The sequence below is a fragment of the Brachyhypopomus gauderio genome, chromosome 5, assembly GCF_052324685.1.
Source record: "Brachyhypopomus gauderio isolate BG-103 chromosome 5, BGAUD_0.2, whole genome shotgun sequence".
Taxonomy (NCBI): domain Eukaryota; kingdom Metazoa; phylum Chordata; class Actinopteri; order Gymnotiformes; family Hypopomidae; genus Brachyhypopomus; species Brachyhypopomus gauderio.
The window spans coordinates 12,762,876-12,783,240 of NC_135215.1; the positions used below are offsets into that span (position 1 = coordinate 12,762,876).

At 43.1% G+C, this 20,365-nt stretch overlaps 1 protein-coding gene across 2 annotated transcripts; it reads left to right on the plus strand.

Moving 5' to 3' along the window:
• Positions 1-306: 306 nt before the first annotated feature.
• tbc1d9b (TBC1 domain family member 9b) lies at positions 307-20,329 on the plus strand. 2 transcript variants are annotated; one of them, XM_077005793.1, is made up of 23 exons: positions 307-578; positions 1,901-2,011; positions 2,325-2,443; positions 2,560-2,788; positions 3,072-3,330; positions 3,436-3,643; positions 4,038-4,217; positions 4,407-4,574; positions 5,059-5,209; positions 7,444-7,658; positions 8,131-8,248; positions 10,636-10,838; positions 11,623-11,705; positions 11,916-12,045; positions 12,176-12,274; positions 13,068-13,136; positions 13,234-13,474; positions 13,725-13,790; positions 14,434-14,505; positions 15,556-15,606; positions 16,010-16,072; positions 16,228-16,325; positions 16,921-20,329. In XM_077005793.1, exons 1-23 carry the CDS (start codon positions 461-463, stop codon positions 17,566-17,568), a joined length of 3,699 nt encoding a protein of 1,232 aa, XP_076861908.1. In that variant the 5' UTR covers positions 307-460; the 3' UTR covers positions 17,569-20,329. The 2 variants fall into 2 exon arrangements, with proteins under 2 accessions (XP_076861908.1, XP_076861909.1); XM_077005794.1 differs by lacking the exon at positions 15,556-15,606.
• Positions 20,330-20,365: the final 36 nt, after the last annotated feature.

The following is a 20,365-nucleotide window of genomic DNA, read 5'->3' on the forward strand; positions in this document are numbered from 1 at the left end:
TGTACAGCTTACAAAAATATCAAGAGAACAGAATGGGAACCTGACAATACTGTGTAGTATTTTTTTTATTTAATACCATTTTTGATATGACTTAAGTTATGAAAGAATAACATTTGATATACATAAAAATATGCTAAAGTAATAGCAGATTATCAAACTTTAAATTTGACATATTGGAATATTTAGTTTGAGACGTTGAGAAGTAATAAAATAATTTTTTTAAGTAATCTGAAATGCCAAGAACTCGGTAAGACACAGACTAACGGTAAACATACTTTTATTCTGAAAAGTTTCCCTGTGTGCCGCCATTTTCACCATATCGCCGTAGCCGCTGCCTTCATGTACTCCTGTCCAAACACAAACGCCAGACAAGGAGTCTGTTGAATTTGGCATGATTACACTTTATATTTTTAGGATAAAAGTGATCCAGAGGTAGAAACGACGATTTTCGCCAGCAAATATGTGGATTACTCCAGAGGAGGTATTGCTCGCTAATGCACTTTGGGTTAGCGAAAGGGCAAATCCTTTTTTTATTCTCCAACGCAGAAAGGGACATGGGAAAGGAGGCGGCATCACTGGTATGTATTCGTGCAGGCTACTCAACCTCTGATTTGTTATTATATTTAAAAGATGTGTTGTGATCTCGGTTAACCTGGCTGTCTAGATACTTGGGAGTCTTCTCGCAGCATTTAGCTTTGCAGCTCATCGTCAGAGCATTACTGCCTTGCATTTTTTACTCACAAGCTTTTGGCGTTTGGTTGTTTTTAAGAGATGTTGACGCGGAACGGCAGCTTACATCCCCCCTAACTGGCCAAAATGAACATTTTTAACGAATATGACTGTTAAAGTCAGCCCCACTCTTCCTACACATGATGTCAGTCACGGTAAATGTCGTGAATCTTGTGACGGGGGTGGCTCCTCTGCTGTGTGTAGCTAGCTAGAAAGCGCTGATTACAGAGAAAAACATAAATAATGACTCAATCCCCACAAGACCTCAGTTAAGTAACGTTAACATGTTATGTTGATGCGAGGGAGACGAGAGTGAGCTGTCTGGACGTGATGGCCAAATCAGTTGTCCTTCTGCTCCATGCTCCATAATTTTTGTTAATTCACTCAAGATGCACTGACTTGGCATTTAAACTAAACAGTGAAACACGACTTCCTACACCAAGCGCTTCGTGTAACACGACAAAGACCGATATTTGTTTAGACAGCATACATCCGAAACGATATAAACAGAATTACACCAGGAACGTTTTTGTTACTGTACAGGGTTTTTTGTTGTGTTTAAATGACTCTAACCCAGAATGATCCCCAGGTCCGTTTGGATGAAGCTAAAGTAATGGAGGTTCTTGAATGTTGGGATTTGCTGGAGCCAGATCGTTTGCCCTGTTCAGACATTTTCCGTGTTTGCCGTCTACACATTTGTTGCTGCTTATTAACTTATTTGCGACCTGGAGATCAGAGTGCAGACATGCATTCACAAACGAGGGACAGACACACACGGCAGAAGATACGTAGCTACAGTCCTGACTGAAACTCCAGTGAATCACACTAAATAGCCTATTCAGTAAGACATCTGAGTCACTACACTAGAATCGTGGGGAATTTGCGGGTCTGTATGTAGTGAATTAACCCTTGTGCTGTCTTAAGTGAAATATGTCGGTCGACTAAGGAGGGAGCTTCATGCTTTGCAGTTAGAACAGTGTTATTGACTCGCACAGTGACCTTTCTACACCACATGACCCTTTCCAGCTTCCCTGAAGTTTACCTGAAGGGGTTAACAGATGGGTGTTACTTTTGTAGAATGTAAAACAACCCAGTTGTTTGCTTTGTTTTCTCTCTCTCTTTCTCACACACTCTCTGGACATTTCTTTCTCCCTCCCCCTCTCTCCCCCAGGCCTTCTGGTTGGGACGCTGGATGTTGTGTTAGACTCGAGTGCCCGTGTGGCTCCATATAGAATCCTACACCAGGCCGGAGACTCACAGATTTTCTGGAGCATCGCCTGTGGTCAGTGCCGAGCGTCTTGTGTTCATTTGTGTGCATATTGTTACTGTCCTGAAACCCTCCAAAATCCAGAAACATCATCAGAGTTTCATAATGCATCAAACTGAACATTACACATTTCGGAACACTTTTAAGGGACAGGCTAGCACCAAAGCTACGCAACACTTTCATAAAGGACTTTAAGGTTTGCATGGGAAATTTCAATTTGCACTTAAAACCATGTGACCTTACCTAAACTGATTCATCCATTATGTCATTGTCTGTTGCTGAATTGTATTTTTATGGCTAAATTTATTGTGTATATATGTGTCAACAGGCTCATCTCGCAAAGAGATAACTGAGCATTGGGAGTGGTTGGAGGCTAATTTACTGCAGACTCTCTCTATCTTTGATAACGATGATGATATCACCACCTTTGTCAAAGGCAAGATTCAGGTGAGCTTCCACTAGAAGTCTGATAATCACGTTCATGTCGTACTTAAAGTTGCTGCCAGTTTAACACCTGGAGCGGAAGACCAGTATAAGCCCCCAGTGTGTTTGTGGATCTGCAGGGCATCATTGCAGAGGAGAACAAGGGCCGCCAAGCACAGGAAGATGAGGATTGTGGGAAGTTTCGGGAGGCGGAGCTGAAGATGCGGAAGCTGTTTGGAATGCCAGAGGAGGAGAAGCTAGTGAACTATTACTCATGCAGCTTCTGGAAGGGCAGAGTGCCCCGGCAGGGTTGGCTCTACCTCTCCGTCAACCATCTGTGCTTCTACTCCTTCCTGCTGGGGAAAGAGGGTGAGCCGTTGAAAGGGTAGGGGAAGACGAAAGGTGGAAATAAGGGCTGGAGGGAAGGAAAGTGATTCTATTGAGTTAGCATAGAATGAATGGAGGAAAGCTCTGCTAATTCTGTACTTGCAAGCCAATGTTTCAGTTAATGTCATCTTACTCTCACTTGTGTTAACGATTTCAATTCCCCAGGAGTGTCAACTCTGATTGAGGGGAAAAAATTTCTCTCTCTGTCTCTCTCTCTCTGTCTCTGTCTTTCTCTGTCTCTCTCGCTCTCTGTCTGTGTCTGTAGTGACACTGGTAGTGCAGTGGACTGATGTGACTCAGTTGGATAAGAATGCCACACTACTGTTCCCGGAGAGCATCCGTGTCAGCACCAGGGACGTTGAGCACTACTTCTCCATGTTCCTCAACATCAACGATACCTTTAAGCTGATGGAGCAGCTGGCTAACATCGCTATGCGGCAGCTGCTGGACAATGAGGGCTTCTCTGCTGACCACTCGCTCCCCAAGCCGTGCAAGACCCTCAGGAACGTGTCTGCACTCAAGAGGTTAGCCACTACACGAGGAGCTCTTGAGAGGCACAATGGAGAGTTTCTCAGAGCTTTTCTAGTGTTAGTTGAGGGAGGTGATGACTCTTTGTTGCTTGTTGTCAGGGACTTGGACGCACGGGCAAAAAACGAACGGTACCGAGCTCTGTTCCGCCTGACGCAGGACGAGCGTCTGGATGGCCACACAGACTGCACGCTGTGGACACCCTTCGCCAAGATGCACGTCGTTGGACAGATGTTTGTCTCCAATAACTATATCTGCTTCGCCAGCAGGGAGGAGGACCTTTGTCAACTCATTATACCACTCAGAGAGGTGAGCTTTCTTGCTCACATACACACGCGCGCACACACACACACACACACACACACACACACCCAATCTCACTCAAACTACAGTTAGTATTTGCCAGCTTGCACAACTTTGAACAGTGGTGGTATGGCCATATAAAGGGTCTTGAACATGCATACTCACTCATTTATTTATTATGCATTTGTTATTTATTCTCATTGCTTAGAATAATCTCTCACACAATCTCATGCACTCTCACACACCTCTACCCCTCCAAGAAGGAGTTTATTTAGAGAAGACTCACCTGCTCGTATGTCTTTGGGAAACAAAGCCAACGGTATCGTATTACATAAGGTATCTCCCTCTTGTTCTCACTCACTCACTCACTCTCGCTCTTTCCTGCGTGTTCTCTGTCTAGGTGTCTATAGTCGAAAAAGCTGACAGTAGCAGTGTTTTGCCCAGTCCGCTGTCCATCAGCACGAAAAATAAGATGACCTTTTTGTTTGCCAACCTCAAAGATCGGGACTTCCTGGTTCAGCGAATATCGGACTTCCTGCAGCGTACTCCGGACAGGCTCTGTGGCCTGACTGGACAGTCTGTGAGTCAGTCAAACACTAGGGGAGGGCATTAGTCTCTTAAATCTCTTATCTATGTCTCTGCACCCACACATTAAATGTTTTGGCATTCGACCATTGGGAGTTTTGGGGCTAATATCAGCTTGAGTCTCTCTATGGCTAAACAACTCTATGTCCAAGTCACAATGCTTCTTCTGACTTCACTCTGTCAGGAAACTCCAAGTCCCAGCACCCCGCCTGCTTTGCCTCTGACCCCACCGGTGCTGGGGATGGGAGAACTCCCCCAGGGGCCACACTACAGCCCCAGTCTCCCTACTGCCAAACACAGCCTGCTCCACATCTACCAAAAGGACCGCCCTGAAGACCTGGGACCCAAAGCGGTACACACAGATCCAGCACCCCTGAACCCCACCGTCACCTGTTAACTCACAAATACTATGAAAGTTGGCCCATTTCAACCCAAAGGGCCATTTCCCTTTAATAATGACTCGGCCTTGTCTGTATTTATCACATTGAAGTTTACAAGCAATATTTTCTTTGTGTGAAAAACACATTATTATTCAAACATTGTCAACAGTTGAAATGCAGCAAGAGGATTGTATAGTCGCTGGTATTTATCAGGATCAGTTCCCTCTCATCCTCCCATTGATACCTTTCCCACACTTTAGGGGATTCCTTGCCTTAAACATAACAGTTTGAACTCCAAGATATTCCAAGATATTCTGAAAGAGGGTTGTTTTAGGTTCTTTTGGATATTCTGCATGAAGAGACACCTCCATGCTTTCGACTACATATTTATTGCATTTCAGCTAAATAATTGAACAACCATCCATTCACTCATCTTCCCCTTTGACCATCAATCAGACCAAAGAGAAGATGAAGGAAGAGTCTTGGAACATTCATTTCTTTGAGTTTGGGCGAGGCGTGTGTATGTATCGCACATCAAAGACAAGAGACCTGGTCCTGAATGGAATCCCTGAGATCTTGAGAGGAGAGCTGTGGCTGCTTTTTTCAGGTAATTGCGCTTCTCTGTCAGCAGGGGGTGCAGTAATTTTACTCTTTCTTCCATTTTTTTTTTTTTTTTTTTTTTTTTTTGTTTTGGATTAAATTGCATTTGCCGTAAATTGCTTGAAATATACTGAAATTGTAATCTCTCTAGCTACATATAGATATTTTACATAGTATTTTAATACTTGATGAGACTGTTTAGCACAATACACTATGGGAAATAATGTCTTGGAGATGTGGAATAAACTGTGGAGTTCCTGCGTATGCATGCAGGTTATTGCATGTGCAGTGTCATTATTATCCCCTTTGTCATGCGTCACTGAATTTGAAAAGCAGAGCAAAAACAAATATGCTCTGACCCTTTAAGATGCTATAAACAATATTTGCAGTACCAGTTACATTCAATGGTTGTAGAAAGCATTCCTCGTTGGTTAAGACAGTCTGTGTTACATTTACAGTATGTAGCACACGCTCCTGTGCAGGTGACTTGAGGAGGAGTTCTGTCTCCAGGAAGTAACTCTAGTGCTGGTACGTTGGCCCTGAGTCTAGTAAGATCACTTGGCAAGCACCATGTGACCGTGCAGGAGAGAATGAGTTGATTGTTATCAGCATTGTGATGATGACCGTTTGGCTAATTTGGTAGCTTCTGAGTTACTGTGATGAGGGCAGTGACTGGGTTTGAAGAAAGGCTGGATGGGAACCTAGAGCTCACTCTGGTTGATGCTGGATACTGATTGTACACATGTTCCAGGGTTTTAGAGAGGAGAGATATCAGTCATTAGCTGCCGACACTAGAGCTTCAGGGCAATAGCAGCCACAGATTGTCCTGTGAGGCGACGTGAGGAGGAAGTTGTCTGAGCTTTAGGATGAGGATGTGGATAAGAGGTCTAACAGTGTACGGAGGTGGTGGTGGGGGGGGGGGGGGGGGGGGGGGGGGCTTGGCAGTGCTTGTGGGTTTTCGTCTGGGTTTGGAGATGAGGGAGAGGTGGTTGAAGAGAAGAGAAAATGGCACGGGGCTTGAGGGGGCCTGATGTAGCTGTTTCCCGTTTATTTGTTGGATGACTTTGCAGCTTTGTCCTGTTTGGGGTTGGAGAGGATGTTCTGGAATGAGTGGAGATTTCCAAGACTTTGTTCTAGTTTCTTCGCTACCTTCCTCAGCTGCTTAGAGAAGAGTCACTTTGATGAAGAAAGAGAAGAGAAGAAAGCCACAGTAGCATTTTCCCCTGCTAGAGGAGAACAGCTGTGGACACTGTGGGCTTTTTAGGATTGTGGAAGCTATGATGAGTGATGGAGGGATGTAGTGGATGTTGTGACGTGAGGGTGCCTATACCTGAGTGTGCTCTTGTCTGAGCAGTGGAGAGGGGGTTGTGTGGAGCGGGTCCACTGCACGTAGCCCTGGGTAAGAGCGGGTCCACTGCACGTAGCCCTGGGTAAGAGCGGGTCCACTGCACGTAGCCCTGGGTAAGAGCGGGTCCACTGCACGTAGCCCTGGGGAAGAGCGGGTCCACTGCACTTCCCTCTTCAGAAGTCTGAGGAGTGTTGAATTAAACACGACTTTTGTTGCTGTTTACAGACTTCAAGTCATAGACTTTTCTTTTTCTCAAGTGTACCTGTTTTAGTGGCTATTAAGATGCAAGTGCCCCTCGGGTTTAAGGCCTGTGTAAGTGCCCCTCGGGTTTAAGGCCTGTGTAAGTGCCCCTCGGGTTTAAGGCCTGTGTAAGTGCCCCTCGGGTTTAAGGCCTGTGTAAATGCCGTCTTTGACTGCAGCTCTTTGCCATGACTGGATCTTAATCACTGAGACAACAGCAAACACCACATTGATCTGCACTTCTGCCCTCAAGCTTACTCCCTGATCACTGGCTGTCCTGATACAAAAACAAAAACAGGGCCCCTGCAACACACACTGATTATAGAAGTTTGCTCGTATGATCACACATCTTTTGTCTTCACAAATCTGTAGAATGCTGGGATGAAGCAAATGGATCGTCTTGTTTCGACTTGTTTTGAGTCTTAAGTCACCCTGGTGTACCTCATGTTCTCTGTGTGTTTTTACATTTTCTTGTTCTCACATAGTATCTTGTTATTATGCCCCCATTAGTGTTTTAATTGGCTTGGAGAGCCCAATGTTCCTCTTGTAGCTTTATTACTAACTTAAACACAGATCTGACTACATGGTACACAGAGGAGTTAAAGGTTGTTGTATTGACGGAGACATCTTTCTCTCTCACTCGGTCTCTCTAGGCGCTCTGAATGAAATGGCGGCTTACCCAGGTTACTATGCGGAGTTGGTGGAGCAGGCGATGGGTAGGTGCACGCTGGCCACAGAGGAGATCGAGCGAGACCTTCATCGCTCTATGCCTGAGCACCACGCCTTCCAGAATGAGATGGGCATCGCTGCTCTTCGACGGGTTCTTACTGCGTACGCTGCCCGCAACCCAGGGATTGGCTACTGCCAGGTATGAAGACTTCCACAGTGCAAATGTATGCACATTAAGCTCGGTAGCTGCTATGAGACATTATTATTGTACACTGGAACAACAATGATCTGTTTGCACGTCTAATGAATCTTTTTGTCTGTACATAGCTTCACTATATCTAAGGTTTTATATCGAAAGAGTTATCTTGGCTTTGGAGTCTACGATGATACTTGATCTTATTGTTTTGTTGAGATCTACATTGAGCAGGGCCTTTGAGGCCATCGTTTTGTGGGACAGTGAAACTTCTCCCATATCAGGCCATTACAGGCCCATACGTGTACAGTATGGTCTCGATTGCCCTACAAAAGAAAATAAAGAAGAGATGTTCTGTCATACAGGACAATGGGGAGTATGTTGGCCTAAATACTGAGCATATGGTGTTTCATACTGTGTGTGTGTGTGTGTGTGTGTGTGTGTGTGTGTGTGTGTGTGTGTGTCCCCATCTCTGTAGGCCATGAATATAGTAACCTCTGTGCTGTTGCTCTACTGTACTGAGGAGGAGGCGTTCTGGCTGCTGGTGGCCTTATGTGAACGCATGTTGCCTGACTACTATAACACTAGAGTTGTAGGTCAGTGACCACACGTGCGCACACACACACACACACACACATACACCCATGGCACAGTAACAGTTGAATATGTATGTGTATATGATTTTTTAGCATACTTACTTACTATGATTGTAGATCATTGGGGAATACACATACACACACCAAATGTATAAAGAACAGGATTTATTATAGGATGCGGCTTGACAAACATGTGTACACACAAATGTTCTCAATGTTTGTGTGAGTCATTGTGTGTCGCAGAGCTGCAACTTTACCAGTAGACATAAGGTTCTTCCAGGGCTTCCATGGGTCCTTGAAATCCTTGAAAGTTTGTGAATAGAGCTGAAACGATTCTTCGAGTAACTCGAGTAATTCGATTACAAAAATTACTCGAGGCAAATTCTTTGCCTCGAGGCTTCGTTTAACATGTCCCCCCCACTTTTTCAAAAGCCGGTTTTGGTCCATCCCAGTTTTTACAGTTAAAACCAAATATTTAAATAGCGACGAAGCCATGTCCCCCCTCACTTTTTAACGGTTAAAAAACAAATATTTAATAAATAGCGACGAATCTAGCGCTAGGACCATGCAGAAAACGACCTCTCCGAGCTCCGCTCCGGTATGTCGTCGTCGTCGCCCCCCCCCCCCCCCCCCCCCCCCCCCCCCCCCCCCCCCCCAACAATTTTCGTTAAAAACACAAAAGTGGTGATTTTATCCGATTACTCGAGTAATCGATGGAAAAATCGACAGAATACTCGATTTCAAAAATATTCCATAGTTGCAGCCCTATTTGTGAATCTGAAAAAATAAGTTCAAGGCCTTGGAAAGTTTTTGAAAACAGGCCTTGAATACACGGACGTAATTTGGTGGGGGGACGAGGGGGGGGGGGGGGGGGGGGGGGTGGGGGGGGGGGGGACGACATGTCCCCCCCACTTTTTCAAAAGCCAGTTTTGGTCCCCCCCAGTTTTTACAGTTACAACCAAATATTTAAATAGCGACGAAGCCATGTCCCCCCCCCACTTTTTAACGGTAAAAAAACTAATATTTAAATAGCGACGAATCTATCCCTAGGACCATGCAGAAAACGACCACGCCGTTAACACTTTACGTTCAACCCCACCCCCTTAAAACAAAAACCCCACCCCCCCGTCAACAAAATTTGTGTCCCCCCCACCTATGAAATCAAAATTACGTCCATGCTTGAATATTTTGGGTGGGTTGAAATTTCACATGGATGAAGGTCGCTGTCAACAAATAACAAAACAGTTTGGTAGGAAGTCAATATTTAGAAAATTTGGTATGAAAAAAGTATTTTTGTAAAGAATCTTTTAGATTGTCATGAACATCTTCTAAATTTCTCATCCTTTCTTGAAAAATATGATCTGATATAATAGTTGTTGATTTTAAGAAGGTCTTGCAAAGCAATTCCTTTATCATTGATTCAATTAATCAAAAATGTCATTTTATATTTAGAGGTGACTTTCGATGCCCACGTTAAAACTGATTGACTTTAACTTAGTTGACATCAATTTGTATAACAAGATTATCAATGATGGTATAAGACTGAATATTTACTATTAATATAATAGTAAATAATAATAATAATTTCTAAATAATAAATAAGATGTATCCTGTAGCCATGTTTCTTGAAAGAAGATTTAAATTTGATGTAGATTCATGACATTAGAAACTGGATTAATCTCAAACTTAACATCCCTTCTTTTGATGTTGATGCCTCACACTCTGATGCCAAAAATGTAGTCGTCATTCAGTACAGTAGGAAAGGTAATAGGCCCTCCTTCCTCTACTTTAGGAATTAATTTAAATCATATTTTTCATTAAATAGATTAAAAAACTCAAAATGCTAAAATCATCTCACACCAGATTTCTAGAAACATATTGTTCTTATCTCATATGGCTTTGCTCCTCTGTTCTGTGTATGTATGCATGTGTGTGTATATGCATACCTGTTATTATTATTTTGTTTTGTTAGGTTTTTTTTGTCCGCTGTCAACGTGTCATTGTTTTGCCAGTACAAGTTGATTTAAAATTACATTGAATCTGCAGGGCCTATGCTGATTTTTACTTTTCAAAAGTTTGGTCATTCTCCTGTAGATTTTATAGGCGAAATTCGTTTGTTCGTTTGGCATTGCATTCATTGCATTGCATCCTGCAAATTTCAGGATGCATGGCTTGAACTATGGCATTCAATCTTTTGTATTTGCATTTTATCAACATCATTTCATGATAACCTATTCAGGGGTAGCAGTAGGTAAATGCCGCCAGGTGCAGGCTTTGAATTAGAGGAGGTTAATCCTGGAAAGTAATTTAATGGTCCTTGAATTTGATGTTAATCATGGTGTGGGAACCCTGTTCTTCATTTCCACAACTGTGTGTGTGTGTTGTAGGAGCACTGGTGGATCAGGGTGTGTTTGAAGAGCTGACGCGTGAGTGCTTGCCTCTGCTGTATGAGCACATGCAGGACCTGGGCGTGATCTCCACCATCTCCCTGTCCTGGTTCCTCACACTCTTCCTGTCAGTCATGCCCTTCGATAGCGCTGTGCTGCTCGTCGACTGTTTCTTCTATGAGGGCATCAAGGTCATCTTCCAGGTGAGGGCGTCTGTCTTGCATTGTGATCCATGTCGGTTGCGGACTGGGCCATCCAGTGTGAGACTGCTGAGCTGGTGTAAACGATGGGGTGAAGGTGGATCGTACTGGAATGACCCTCTCAGTAGGGGCCACAGATCCGGTCACACGCCAACAGCAGAGCTTCAATTCCTCTTTTCGTTAATACAGCTTTCAGTCAGAAGTGTTAGAGCAGATAAACAAATGAATAAAAAACTTCATCACCACACCAATCACCTGGGCTAGGCTGTAGCCCTGCTGAACCTCTTCTGTGGATTTGCTCTCAAGATGCACATCGCTGATAGGTACTGACCACCATTAATCAAGATGTGTTTAGGTGATTGCTGGCAGCAGTCAGTCAAGAATCAGATGCCAGTCAGCATTTGTGATGGATCTCGGTGATGGCATGCAGTGTTGGTGACAGATTTTGGTGATGGCGGTCAGCATTGGTGATGGATGTTGGTGCTGGCAGTTAGCGTTGGTGATGGATGTTGGTTATGGAGGTAAACGTTGGTGATGGATGTTGGTTATGGAGGTAAACGTTGGTGATGGATGTTTGTGACGGTGGTCAGCATTGGTGATGGATGTTGGTGATGGTGGTCAACGTTGGTGATGGGTGTTAGTGCTGGCAGTTAGTGTTGGTGATGGGTGTAGCTGAAGGATGTTGGTTATGGAGGTCAGCGTTGGATGATGGCAGTCAGTGCTGCTGATGGATGTTTGTGATGGCGGTCTGCAATGGTGATGGCGTCTTCTCTCTCTGCTGTTTCAGGTGTCTCTGGCTGTGCTGCATGCTAACATGGATCAGCTGCTAGCCTGTACAGATGAGGGAGAGGCCATGACCATCCTGGGCAGGTCAGTGGGGGTTAAGCTACACCTCAGACACGACTAACTTATTGGCACAGTAGGGCTTTGGACTGCAATCAAAGGATCATTTGAAGAATGGAAGTGCTGCAATAGTGTAGTTTACTGATAAACGTGATATGCACACACTGGATTTAAAAGCAGTGATGTAACTTCTAAGTTAGGAAAATGGTGTTAAGTTCCACTCTGCCTCTTCCTCAGATATCTGGATAATGTTGTCAACAAGCAGACAGTCTCTCCACCTATCCCACACCTACACGCCCTGTTGACCAGTGGCGACGAGCCGCCTCCTGAGATCGACATCTTTGAGCTCATTAAGACGTCCTATGAGGTGAGTGGGGCGCTGGGCGTCATGCTCTTGCCCGTTAAATGGAGAATGACTTTCTTCCTCTGTAACATGCTCTTTCCACATGGACTCATCCCCACCACTCTTCCTTTACATTGTTCATCTCGTTATGTAGAAGTTTGGCAGTCTGCGTGCTGATGTCATTGAGCAGATGAGATTCAAGCAAAGGTTAAAGGTCATCCAGTCTCTGGAGGACACGGCCAAGAGAAGCGTGGTGAGTTGTAAGCGATACATAGAGTTGCGTTACTCAAGAGTCAGGGTGGTCTTTGGACAGAATATTTACTGTCTCAACCTTTGAAGTCTGTATTCCTTCTTGAGACCAGCTGAGTGCATAGAATATCTGATACATGGACAAAACGATGCAGAAATCCATCAAGAGGATGTTTCTGAAGAGTCTGTTTTGTCAGTTACAACTACAGCACATTAAACATCACATTAAACATCTCCAAGAATGCCACCATATATTAGTCATCAAAATTAAGCATGACTTTCACCATTTCGTGCATGTGTGCCGTGGTAAATGTCCAGCTCTGAGCGTCATGTGAATGATTTTCACGGAACAAGTGATGACAGTAGCGAGCAGGTTTCATTAGTTCCTCACATGAAGTCAGTTACGTTCTTAAGATTTGCATTCTTATACCTTGTTATTAAAGTGTGTCAAGCTAATGTTCAGGAACAATTGTGGGTTATGGTAACTATGGTTTCTGTCGCTATGAAAGCATTCGGACTAATGGCCCATGTTCATTTTCTTTGTTCGGCACCACTGTGTATCACTGATCTATGGAAAAAGAAATGTGAACAAAGCAGTCTTCCCACTAAATACATTAAAACATTTTATTGGAATAGATTTACATTCAAGCAGTCACATTTGTCTGGCTTTGCTTTGGGTGGGACCCCCATCATGCTCTGGTTCTGTTCTTTCACGGGCCCCATAGTTGGTCTGGACTGGTCTAAGGTGGCTTCTGACATGAATTGTGTTGAAAGGTAGCTGCTGTGTGTACTTTCAGGTGAGGGCCGTCATGACCGAGTCCGCCTTCACCATCGAGGAGCTGGAGGAGCTGTATTTTCTGTTCAAGGTAAGAGCTCATGGTCTGCTATGGTTCGTGTGGGTGCGTGAGACACTCCCACGTATCCCGCCTCTTCCTCCTCCTCTTCCTTCTCCTCCTCCTCTAGGCCAAGCACATAATGAGCTGCTACTGGGGGGCAAGCAGCAGTGCTGCGGAGCGCCATGACCCCAGCCTGCCCTACCTGGAGCAGTACCGCATCGACTGTGGCCAGTTCAGCCAGCTCTTCAGCACGCTGGCCCCCTGGAGCTGCGGTCCCCACACCACCACGCTCGCCGCCCGCCTCTTCCGCCTGCTCGACCAGAACAAAGACTCCCTCATCAACTTCAAAGAGTTCGTCATGGGCCTCAGTGAGTGCTGATTCATTTAAATGATGTTGGAGGGGCATAACATGTTTTATGACTATTGTACAACTACGCTGTTTGGGATGTGCCATTAATGCCAAGTCAGAGTTAAAGTTGGCTAAGGATGACTATATTTATCTTGCCTCTCTCTCTCTCTCTCTCTCTCTCTCTCTCTCTCTCTCTCTCTCTCTCTCTCTCTCTCTCTCTCTCTCTCTCTCTCTCTCTTTTTCTCTCTCTCTCTCTCTCTCTCTCTCAGGTGGAATGTATCATGGTGATATGACTGAGAAATTGAAGTTGCTCTACAAATTACACCTGCCTCCAGGTACACATCATTCTTAACACACTTATGCTTTCTGATAGTAATTGTATATTTTGGCCAGTGAGTTTCTGGCTCCCTCTGGACACTCTAGTAAAGGTGTTTGCTTGTCATTTGACAGTAGAAATGTTACCCAAATGTTAATGAAATGAAATGTTACCCTGCTGAACATGTTTTTTTGGTTGCTTATTGAACGTCTCCTGGGTCTTGGCCCACTGGGAGAGAATTCTCTCTCTTTAATGTGGTGTAAGAACTTCAAGAAGATCTGCTGATGGTGGAATTGTGACCTCGGGTGTTCACCCTTCGCCAGCCTTTAAAGACGGGCTTTCAGAGACGGGCTTTTTGTTGGTCTGATTTCTCTGTGTGTCTGTGATGTGTGGGCACTCTCCCAGCCCAGTTTCACTAAAGGAAGAGAACATCCCAGTCAGACACACTGGCTTTAAAGTTGTTAGTCTTCACTCAATGTAATGTATCAGTCCACATTTTTCTAATCCCAAAAGCAGATGTGTTAAATCTGTAGATCAGATCAATCTGTAACATATGACTGTATCACCAGTGGGCGACTGTGTGTGGGCGACTGTGCGTGGGCGACTGTGCATGTGCACATGTTGGTCTAAATCTGCTGCCGATCGTCTTTCCTCCCCTGCAGCTTTATGCCCTGAGGAAGCGGAGTCTGCACTGGAAGCCACTCAGTTCTTCACTGATGATGACATAACACAGGGTAAACACACGCACACGCCATACATACACATCCACACACATGCTCATCAGAATGAGGGGGGAGCTCTTTTAATGTCCTGCTCTGTTCTTTCCTGATAGATGATTCATACTTTAATCTTGAAAAACTATCTGGATGGGATAAATTTTACATGGAAAGGTGGGGTAATGTAATTATTACCAGGGTATTTCCGTGATGTTCGCCCTGTCTGAATACACCGTCAGTCAGTTTTACAGACTGCGCCCTCATGTGTCAGGAAAGATTCCGACACCTCTTACCCTCTGTAAAATGAGGCATAATATAGCCCTTGGTTTTATTGATCCTGTGCAAATTGCCAAGTCAGTAAATACTCCGTAATATCCTGTGGAAAGTACATTTTCGCGCTTCTTCTCAAGCGTGGGAGTGCGCGAGGAAACGATTGCTTGCGTTATGTACTTTGACATTTACTAGCCTAAAGCCTTCTCAGAGGAGAAACGCTCATGGAGGTAAATTGTTAAGTAGGTAGCCTGTTCACGTTAAAACCTTAGTTTGTTGTTATTCTGATCATTTTTCATATGTGTGTAGACAGGTCAGTGAAGAATTTAAACCTCTTAGTTCATAATAGCCATAGATATTTAAACCTTTGTGGAGAAATAATGTTTGTGGTTGAGACCATTCAAGGTTGTGTATTAGGCCTACTTGCACATTTTTTGTGAGACCAATGCGTAAATCGAGTTGCACTTCCATCTCAGTCATTTATACAAAGATTTTTTTATCCTGTGCAAAACTGACACAAATATTACATTCCCCATGTAAAACGAATCCAAAAGGGGCTAAAGCATAATAATTCAGATTTATGGTTAATTTTCTTGTAAAGGAAATGTTTGAATATAAACCCACCCTGCATGTGTGTCTGCATGAAACGGTCCAGTCCTACTAATCAATAACAGAATGAGCATTATTCTATGACCAGTCTCATTTTATTTGTTCTCATTGCTCTGTGTGCCCCTCTCTCCTTTTGCTTGCATCATTCTCTCCTTTGCTCTCTTCTGTCTTGTTGCTTGTCCTCTCCAGATCTTCCCTCCTTGTCTCATCTGGACTTCCTGGTTCAGGAAGTGATCTCAGGTTTGTGTCTGTGATGTCATTAAAAATAGGGTGCGAGTGAAATATATACTATGATATTATGGCTAATAGCGCTTCCTTACATTTTAGAATCATTTGTGTTGGTCCTCTGTTTCATTCACATCTCTTTCTAGTGTGATTATGCAAATAAGGCCTCTTGTACACAGAATTCACAATGCATATTCCCACTTGGGGGGTGTGTTGTTTTTCTCTTGTCTCACCATAATGAATATACATTCAGATCACTTCATTTTTTGTTCCCAGTTCAGCCTTTCTGATGGACATTTACATTAATGTACTAACACTGATCCTAATAGTATATCGAACAGACACACCCCCTGCTGTCGTTATGGACAGTGTTGTAAGTGTTTGCTGTTACAGCATTATACATGTTTTCCTTCTATAGGTGAAGAAGTGAAAGAGGCCAGGGAGACGGCTGATGTCGGAGGAGACTCTGATGAGAAGAAAGGTACAGCAACCACTGTACTTGGTCCACTGGCACTGTCCAATGCCTTTAACAAGCTCAATTTCTAGTCCAAAAACAGCCGTTGTTTGCAACTTCTTAATTATGTGACCATTTAGGATACATTTTTTCCTAACTAATGAATGTTTAACTGTTTTCAGAAGAAAAAGTGAAGGACTATAAATATTACCTGAGAATGTGGGCTAAAGAGAAGGAACCCAAAAAGGAGACTATCAAAGACCTGCCTAGAATGAATCAGGTAAACTTGGTTACTGCAGTATTTAATAATGGATTTTGTATCTTGAGCATTCAGTAATCTAATCTAGAATCTTGACTAATGGCTCTTACAAAAAGTATAACACCTCTGCTCACATTTTGATAGTTGCTAGGTGGTTTAAAGTGTTTGGGTAATAATTGTTCGATTTATCTATTCTGTTTAATCTAGTCTCAAATTAACACAAAGATCCCTTGTAGCTTTTCTGGATTAGAATCCTCATTTTAACTCTCGCACTGCTGGAGTGAACAATGAGCATGTTTTAAGCTTCTGCTGCTCACTGAAGGATATGTAATCGTTTCCTGAAGTGAAGAATGTTCAGTTCTCCAGTCACCAACTGAATCAATGAGTCAGCTCAGCCTAAGATTCCTTATTATGCTCAGTTATGTTGAGTTCTGCTAAGTTCACCTGGAGCAGGAGTTGTGGTTAACAGCAGATGGAAGAGGTGGTCACTGTTGGTACATTTAATACACAATTTACCTGGCAGATATTGTGCACAGTGTAAAATTCAGGGTTGACACCCCATGAAGGCTCACGTGAGATGCTAACCATGTTGAATGATGCTTTGTTTTGTGTTTAGGAGCAGTTCATTGAGCTGTGCAAGACGCTCTATAATATGTTCAGTGAAGACCCTCTGGAACAGGAGCTCTACCATGCCATTGCTACGGTGGCCAGCCTGCTGCTGCGTATCGGTGAGGTGGGCAAGAAATTCACCAACAACGGTAGCAAGAAGTCTGACCTCCAAGCTCCTGCAGGGGACACGATCCCGCAGCCAGACAAAGAAGACTCCTCTGGGGAGGCTGGATCTGCCCAGTCCCTGGTTTCGAAAGCCCTGGCAGAGGCCCAGTTTGAAACTCCTCCTCCACCAACGAACGGCTCGGACGAAGAGGCCAAGGATGACACGTCGATCTCGTCTTACTCGGTTGTCAGCACCGGCTCTCTGCAGTGTGAAGATATTGCAGATGACACGGTTCTCATTGGTTGTGGAGGCGGAGCCGGCGGTGCCGTAGGTGGGAGTGATTGTAGGCGAGGCAGTGCGGTGGATGCTGATTGGTCGATCTCGTTCGAGCAGGTGCTGGCATCATTGCTAACAGAACCGGCTTTGGTCAACTACTTTGAGAAGAAACATGACATCGGAAGCAAGATGGCCGTCTGTAAGACCCAGCGAGCCGTAGAGAGACAGATGAGTTCATCAAGTGACCATGAGCTAGCTCAGCTCTCTACCTGAGAACACATGCACGGGTTTGTAGAGATGCAGACCATGCATACATGTCTTCTGAATGTTTTCTCAAGGCTCCATTATTGATTGTACAGAGATTTGACTCCCATGACCTCTAGTCCATGAATGCTCAGTCTGTTCTCATTGCCTTCACACCATGTACTGAGTCTCTACACTGGCACATTTGCTCTTATGGTTTGTGTCCTCGTGGGCTGAGTAGTGAGTACAGCTGGCCTATTGTTCGTTTGAGTTGTCTAAGATCCTGCACCTGGGGTTCTTACAGGCATGTATAAAATGAAGCTTATTTTGGATTGGGTTTAACAGTTAGGTCAGTATTGGTGAACGGAGTTGATCGTTGGAACAGGGATTACAGCATGTAATTGTAAAACTCGCTAGGTGTTTTTTCCAGTTTTGTGTCAAAGCCAAACTTGAAATAATTATGACTAAAATAAGCATGATAAAACACTTTGCCAATGCATTGTTCAAATCATAGTTTTTGATTTGAATGTTAAGAATAATTATATTCCATATTATGTGCAAATTTCTGAAAAGTAACTATACTAAATGTGTCCTTTTCAGGCAGCAAGTTTTAAAGTAGGAAGCATTCAGACCCTTTCTTTTTTTTTTTGACTGATGATACACTTTCAGCTTTGTCTAAGGTGTGTGTGTGTGTCTGTGTCTGTGTCGGTGTGTGTGTGTGTGTGTGAGCCGTCAGCTTTCTCCTCCAAAGTACATTGTTGCCTTGAGATGATCTGGTGTCCATGTGGATATCCAGGAATGTTTTGTGTTCTCTTTTAATTGTTGTTCACCTTGTTTAGTGTAATCAATTCTAATTTTGTTAAAAGTTCAGTACTCGGCAGCATTAAGAGACTCTTTAGGATACTACATTAGATTTCACACTCTAGCTTTTATATAATTTTAGAAATGTGTTGCATATAGGTTTTATCTGTTATATTTTCTCAACACTAGCACACTAGGCAGGTACAATTACAAAGTCATTATTAAATGTATTATTAAAGCATGATGATTACATTTGCAAAAATTCACTGTTGTCTTGCCTACATTTGAGTAAGTTAGGACATGTCCATTGGCCAGGCTAAACAAATCTAGAATCGGGTGCAGTTCCCTGTCTCTTATCCAGTTTTCCTGATGCATTCTGGGAGATGTTCCTACTAGCTTCACTGAGACAGGATCTTGTATCATAGACACTTTATCATTGCTATTAATTATTATCTAATTTAACGTATATGCAACATCTGTGTTAAAGCACTTGCATATAGTTTTCGTATGCTGTTAATAAATGGCTACTTTCTTATGAAATGATTTTATTTGCATATGTAAAGATGTTTTTCACTGTCACATTGCTATTTTTTTCTTTCCATTTTTTTTCAATTAGTAGATTGTCCATTGTTTAACGTTGTACTAAATAGCTTTAATACAGACCTCGCTGCAAGTCAGGCAGGTGTTTTAAATGGCCCCAAACATAGGCCCTACTTGTAATTGTGTAGGATGTTACTGTTGTCATGGTATTTGCAGACCATAACCTAACGATGCGTGATTGAGGCCAACAGCAATTACTATGAGACACTTCAGTTATTTGCTTATATTAACATTCCTCATGTAGGTTTTTACTACAATGCAAATCTGAATGGAACAGTAACAATGTGAAGATCTAAGCAGTCTGCTCACACTGTCTATCTCCTACAAGTCATGTCACTTCTCCTTCAATAAAATGTAGCATATTTCTCTCTCTCTCTCTCCCTCTCTCTATGCTAAGTGGAACTGCGTATGCCAATGAAAACGATGCCTCGATTCCAACCATCATGTGTTTTGCAAAGGCATTTGGACCTATTTCAAGTTGTTGAAACTGAGCAGAGATTTTCAGTGTTTATCCAAGTTTGCAGCACTGTTTAGTTTATCCAAGTTTGCAGCACTGTTTAGCCGTACTGCGTATCCCTCAGGTTTTGCCTGCCGACGAGCTACATGCAGAAATGGTTCTACATTAAAATTGCTTAATTAAGACAGGCTGGACTATGATGGGATTAGGGATGATTAAGAAAAAGCAATGGCTTAAATGGTCCATTGGAGTGGATTTTTGGCAAACTGAGTTAAAAAAAAGCCTGCCATGAACTACTATATATACTACATAGTAATTTGCTGTATATAATCAATTTATCCCTAAATTTGTTAAGCATGTGCAAATGTGCAGTGTAATCCTTCCCATCATGCACCACCGCGTCCACCCCGTGCCTGTGACCTGCATTGTAAATGAATCTCACCAAACCTTGGTGAGTGAATGCTATTTTCTTACCATGCTGCTATGTGAAAAGTAATCAGCATTATCTGCTAAAACTGCTTACTAATGTACAAACTTAACACTGTCTGTTTACTTCCTCATCCTGAATTTCACACTTAAGTGGTTAAGTTTGTCTTAGTGAAAAACTATACAGTCCTCACAATATACTTATGGTATTTAATGCATATACTGGTTATTTACTCATCATAAAGTCTGTTTTTAAACATTGTCATTGAACTGTAATGTATTATACTGTGTAATAAACAATATATAAGCAAAGAAATGTGGCCCACCTACGTTTGTGCCAGACCATTGAGCAAGTGTGCAATCATGTTGCTGTCAAATTGGGAACATTCTTCTTGCAGTCTGCAGCCTAACTTGCACTTTACTTTGTGTTATTGGAATTGCTTTTTGTTATCAGTAATTCATAATGTTACCTCATAATTTTAATTATTAAAAAATGTTTTAATGCTTTTATATACTGAAAACTGGTTTACTTTATTGCTGCAG

Excerpts from the sequence above, each read along its gene's own strand:
- tbc1d9b (XM_077005793.1), top strand. The coding sequence starts at position 461 with ATGTGGATTACTCCAGAGGAGGTATTGCTCGCTAATGCACTTTGGGTT. Across the intron at positions 2,012-2,324 it reads TTTCTGGAGCATCGCCTGTG|GCTCATCTCGCAAAGAGATA; the intron begins GTCAGTGCCGAG and ends ATGTGTCAACAG. Across the intron at positions 15,607-16,009 it reads GGTTCAGGAAGTGATCTCAG|GTGAAGAAGTGAAAGAGGCC; the intron begins GTTTGTGTCTGT and ends TTCCTTCTATAG.